This window comes from Saccostrea cucullata, unplaced genomic scaffold, assembly GCF_032062105.1.
Source record: "Saccostrea cucullata isolate Sc308-1 unplaced genomic scaffold, CSIRO_AGI_Scuc_v1 ctg6990, whole genome shotgun sequence".
In the NCBI taxonomy this organism is placed as follows: domain Eukaryota; kingdom Metazoa; phylum Mollusca; class Bivalvia; order Ostreida; family Ostreidae; genus Saccostrea; species Saccostrea cuccullata.
The window spans coordinates 25,750-31,788 of NW_026928199.1; the positions used below are offsets into that span (position 1 = coordinate 25,750).

Sequence of the window (6,039 nt, forward strand, 5' to 3'; positions counted from 1 at the left end):
ATAAACGTAAAACTGAGCTTTGTTTAAATATTACGAATAAAATCGATAAAAAACACATAAGTGCAAGAAAATTCTTGTTTTTAAAATATACCTTAAAGTAATAACAATAATTTTTACATATTTTAAAAGTAGAGAAAATATTCTATAAGAATATACCATGCTTTCTTAAAAAGTTACTCAGGAAAAAAATTGTCAATCGTCTGGAAATTCGGCAATCGCTTTGGAAAATTACGCCATTTTCAAAAAGTCTCGTTTGTCTTTACAACGTAAAATCGATCAAATACCGGCAATCAAGATATAATCTTTTTAGATATTTTAAAAGTCGAGAAAATTTCCAAAAAGATGATATATAGCTTATATACCTTCATGCTACCACAAAATAGATACGGAGATCTTATTTTCGCGAAGTCGTGTTTTAACGCGCCACCGGTCAATTTGACCGGTACGGAAGTGAAGGGGTTAATTTGTTATGGTACCAAGTACTGTACCAAGTATTCATCTATCCAATGTTCAATTACTTGATTTTTTTTCTACAGTTCTAGGGTGAGAGAATTTAAAACGATATTCCACCAGCAATAACTGACAAATCATCTGCAGCAATCAGCGAGAGCTGTTGAAAAAATGTTCAAAATGATTCAAACTTTAAAATTCCTTTTCTCTTTTACCATAATCAGGCAGGTTTTAACTACGAATGTTCAATATTCCTGGTCAGAAAAGGTCTTAGAAAACCCAACAACATCCTGTAGACGTCTTGCGACTTTTTCGCGTCCAACCAAGTGCCTGGCAGCGTGCCTTAATTCCTACGCCGTACTTCATGCCGTGAGCTGGGACAAGGCGTCACTTTCGTGTGTGTGCTGCCCTAGTCCTTTATTGGACTCTGAGGTGGCAATGCCAGGGAACTGGCAGACCTACGTCGGCGGTAAGACAATTTTTTCCTAAGAAAAATATTAAAACCTTTTACTAGTATTTCACAAATAATTTAAAATTAAGACTATTCAGTGTTGCTGTTTTTTTAATTAAGTTATTAATTATCTAAAAACATGTATATATGTACAAATTTAGAAAACAAAACAAAACTCTAGGCAATGGCATTAAAGGAAGATTCCTTTGTTCATTTGACAGTTTTGGGGAGTTTTTTTCGTTATTTATTACTGGTATTACTTCTTTAATGTAAATTTTATACATTATACTTTCATAAAATATAAACATTAAAGAATGGTCAGATATTTTCCCCTTCATTTGGATATACGGTTTCCTGTGATACTGGAAGTGTTCAGTCAAAATATCATAGTAAATTCAAAGTTTATAACATTATCATACTATGTGTTTCAAAGTTTAGATTGCTTAACGATTAATAGCTGCAGATCTGTAGTACCACCCATTGTAAATACTGATAAATTGAATAATTATTGCGCACAAGTTTTGCTTAGTTCTGGATTAATTATTCCAACTTCTTACCTTCATCGCGAAAATGAAAGATTAAAAAAATCCCCTTTCTACTCCTCTATGAAGTACTCTAGTGGTTGACATCTGCACGAAGTGTTGGACCGAATTATCTTGCAAACCAAAATTGCAGTAAAAATAGACGAAATTTTCGATGTTCTCAATTTCAGGGCCAGGAGGGTTATTAACAACAATTGTAAGGAATGTTTTGTTATAGAAACTGAGAAAGAATTTGTTAGCAACACACGATTGATAATATTTTGAAACATAGATCTAGAAATTTCCTGATATTAACCTTTCTTTTAGCTCACCCGAGTTGGAGCTCAATTGGGCTTTTCTGATCACCCATTGTCCGTCGTCCGTCCGTCTGTATACATTTTACATTTGAAACTTCTCAAGAACAACTGGGCCAATATCGATCAAACTTGGTACAAATTATCCTGGGGGTTTAAATTGTCAAAATGAAGGGCCTAGTCCCCCTACAAGGGTGGGTAATCAAGATAAGACAAAAAAAGAGTGGGGTCATTAAAAAAATTGATTTTTCTTCTTGCGATTCACTTGGCCAGAAAAGCTGAAAGTTATGTGTTAAATTCTAAATTGTTAAAATCGTAACCCCGTCGGTAGGACGGGACCAACAAAAAGGAATCCATTTTTTTATTGAAATATATCAGAAAAAACTTTAAAAATCTTCTCAAGAACCACTGGACCAGTAAAGCTGAAACTTATGTGGAAGCATCTTTGGATAGTGTAGATTATAAATTGTTAAAATCAAGAACCCACTGGGGTAGGGCGGGCCACTATAGGGAATCTGGTCAAGAATAGCATTGCCAAAGTTACTCAGGTGAATGATGTGGCCCATGGACCTCTAGTTCTATTTTTTTTGTATAGAAGAAATAGTTCGAAGATGTCAAAAAACGGACTGGATTTTTTTTTAGGTCAGTCTGTTTAATTTGATCACTTAATGTTACACCAAAGGCTTAAGCCTTTTTCATGATTTTTCTTAATTTTGAGATTTTTGGCTAAATCACTAATTAAAATGCTAATCACTGTTATAATGCATGAAAAATTGTTGCTGATTATTAAATGGTTCTCTAATTATTTAACAATCAATTATATAACATAAACACTAACACATGTAAATGTGCCGTTATTGAAGCTTCTGATTTGGTCTCTGACTGTCTGCTTCTAAAACCAGCAATAAATCACTGTGACCACTTAGGGAATTCTTCACTAGCCACACAGAGGTTATCAGTAATTAAACTACAGAGACTCTAGATTTAGGGAAGGAGATCTAACAGGTCACTAATGACCATGAAATAGGAGATGGAGCTTAGCTCTTGCCATTTTACCGGTAAATCTTTCTGATTCAGAATTGTACCTATTTTACTTCATTAAAAGCACCTAAATAAAGAATAGAACATCCCATTCTTGTGAATATGCATAGGAAATATGGGTAAGTGACAGTTTCCAAAGCTGAATCTCCAAGGTGTGATATATTTCTAGCTTTGGCAGAATTTGTTGTGTAATGGGTTTTTGCCCTCTACTGTAAAGTAAGAACAGACAGTTGGTGGTATTATTTCAAAGGATTCAGCATCCCTTATTTAACGAACAATTTCTCTGAAAACTGGCCAGAATGTGTCTCAAATGTGTGTTCACAAAACCGTATCTCAGATGTTTTGATACCTTGCTCAATTCTTGAATTATTAGGGGAAATGTAGAATTTGGCTAATAAAGGACAAGATAGGGTAATAGCAGTATTTGGCCCCCAAGTTTGGGTGTCTTTCAGAATGAACCAATAGTTTATCCATAAAACCCTGTTGTCACCCCTGCCACAAAATGAGTAATGGTTTTAAGATTTAGAATATACAGGGGTCACAGTGAGGTCAGGAAATAGGTCAATTTTTGACATTTCTCATTTTTATGCAAATTTTCTTCAATTTTACAGCACATTTTCTTTCGGAAAACATAGAGCACACACTTGCCTATCTACCAAATTTATATATTTTATACAATGATACCAGATGCAGTTTAGGTGTAAAAATCTCAGATAGGCAAGCTTGTGCTCTATGTTTCCCAAAGAGAAATATATCCCAAATATGATGAAATTCCACCAGATTTGGGGAAAATCTGGAAAATGCCCTATTTCTGCGCCATCTAGTGGCTTTCATGTAAGCTTTGAATCAAAATTAGTGCTTGTATTAAAGTGAGGATCATTTTAACTTCTGAACTACAAACTATCACAGTTCTACCATTGTTCTGATTTTTACATCAAATAAGGAGCCAGATTCGGCTGTTACCCTATCTTGTCCTTTGTAACACTGAAGGACAAATGGATGTAACTCTTGAATAAGAAGATTTGTCAAAAATCTTAGATACAGTTTTAAAGTTCAATCTTTAATCTACATTGAGGCAAAATTTTGACTTTAAGGGGCGGAATACAAAAAAGTTGATTTATAAAATATAAATGCACTAATATTTACATTAAAATATTTATAATTTTTTAACAAGATAAAATTTAAATTACGACCATTAAATAGCGTTTAACAAGCTTTCAAATGATATATGCGTTTAATATGTTATCTTAGTTAATGAGAGAATTACTATCAAATTAAATTTTGTCCTTTTGAAACGTTTGGTGTATCCTTAAACTTAATAATTGTGGAGCTAGTTTCTTGTCATATAAAGCTTTTCTGGTCACGTTTTGTCTTTGTAAGGTCTTAGGAGCCACAATGAAAAGTCATCAGATTCACTCTTTTAGCATACAAAAAATGTAGAGTGAATAAACATTTTATTAAACCATCTTTTTAGGGGTATAGTAGGACCAAGGTGACACAGGAGAAAACTGTGGCATTTGGTATTCTAATTATAAATAGAATAGATCATTCCAAGCATTCAGCATTTTTAAAGTTGCCATCTTAATGCAATTTAAATTCTCCAATCATTTTTATTTTCCTTAGCTTTGTCAATCCCCCCTAGTTTATGTATACATGTAATTTTTTATAAAGGGACGTGCCTACTTGGGTACGAGCTCGTTGCCCCCAGTACCTGCTTTAGATACAACTCCACTTCCGTCAACTATCCAGTGGCCGACGCCCAGTGTAAGACCGAGGGAGGAGCCCTTATTAGAATAGACTCTGCCGAAAAGAACTCCTTGTTTACAAATTTTGTCGGTAAGTTATTATTTTTAAGAAGTACTCATCACAGCCTCCTCACAAACAAACAAACACACCCTCACACACCCACACCCACACACACCCTCACACACACACACCCACACACACCCACACCCACCCTCTCACACACACACACAAGCACTAAAAAACCAACAACACTGTATATCCTAAATGCCGGATCTACCAAGTAGATACAAGGTTACGGATGGAAATTTATATAATGCACTAAAAATGACCAACGACACGAACAATAAAAATTGTGAAATTTGTGAATTGTTCGTGTCGTTGGTCATTTTTAGTGCTTATATATATATATATATATATATATATATATATATATATATATATATATATATATATATATATATATATATTCATGGTAAGCTAACAATTTATGACATAATTAAGAATTAACATTTCTTTCTTAGAAAACCATGTTAATGACACTTCGGTAACAGAGGTATGGGTCCAGGCCACAAGAAAAGGCTTACTCTGGTATTTTGATGACAACACACTCATGGAATTCGATAATTTCGGAGTTGGTGCAAAGAGTAACGGAAAATTTGAAGTCAGAGCTAGGGCAAGAGGTGCACTGCTGTGGAAATGGCAAGACGATTTTAACTTTAGCAAATTCGATTTTGTTTGTGAATCAAAGACGGTGCTACATTGGACGACTAACGGGATAGATGCAGTGTGAATAACCTAAATCATGACAATGGAAAGAATGAATTTAATGGGATCCAACCGACTTTCCTTTGCCATTTATATGAATAAAAGGGATTATTCACCAAGTTTCGAATTTTTAATTCACATTTTAAAAATCTATTTATACGTGCTTGTCCTCTTACATGAAAAACAGAAGTCTCTGTCGAGACTTTAGGTCATATAACAAAGGAAAAGTAGCAGGTGGACTTGAAACTTTACAACAGTAATGAACAGAATAATGATTGTTGTGCTTTTTTTGGCAATATTGCAGTAAGACTAGAAATGTAGGAGTAACTAGTCTTTTAAAAGAATTTTACAGAAATTAAAATTTTACTTACCATGGCAACATCATTTTTCAAAATAAAAAAAAAGCAATTAAATGAATTGTGTATCTCAGTGTAGACTACTTGAATGTTGCATTATATTAAAATCAGTTCAAAACTGTAGGACGAGTAGCAGTTGGAAAGTATATCAAATAAATTTCTATTTTTAGTCACCACAGCAACACCGTTCATTGAAATTAAAAACCGAAAATTAAACAAAAACAGTGCCGTAGCTAGACTCAAAATGAAGTGCATGCTAAAATTGGCAAGGGGTTTTTGGGCCGCCCTGAGGTCCCCAGTGGGTCCAGGGCAAAGCCCTGGTGGGGGCCCAGGGGGCGAAGCCCCCGTAAGCTCCTGGATTCTGACGATTTAAACACTCATAAAATCATTAAATA

General features: G+C 34.3%; 1 protein-coding gene across 1 annotated transcript; it reads left to right on the forward strand.

Annotated features, from left to right (window-relative positions):
- The first annotated feature begins 465 nt into the window (after nt 1-465).
- On the forward strand, nt 466-5,324 carry LOC134276755 (uncharacterized). Its single transcript, XM_062759039.1, has 3 exons — nt 466-919; nt 4,449-4,613; nt 5,045-5,324. Exons 1-3 carry the CDS (start codon nt 622-624, stop codon nt 5,311-5,313), a joined length of 732 nt encoding a protein of 243 aa, XP_062615023.1. The 5' UTR covers nt 466-621; the 3' UTR covers nt 5,314-5,324.
- The last annotated feature ends 715 nt before the right edge of the window (nt 5,325-6,039 follow it).

Excerpts from the sequence above, each read along its gene's own strand:
- LOC134276755 (XM_062759039.1), top strand. The coding sequence starts at position 622 with ATGTTCAAAATGATTCAAACTTTAAAATTCCTTTTCTCTTTTACCATA. Across the intron at positions 920-4,448 it reads CTGGCAGACCTACGTCGGCG|GGACGTGCCTACTTGGGTAC; the intron begins GTAAGACAATTT and ends TTTTTTATAAAG. Across the intron at positions 4,614-5,044 it reads CTTGTTTACAAATTTTGTCG|AAAACCATGTTAATGACACT; the intron begins GTAAGTTATTAT and ends TTTCTTTCTTAG.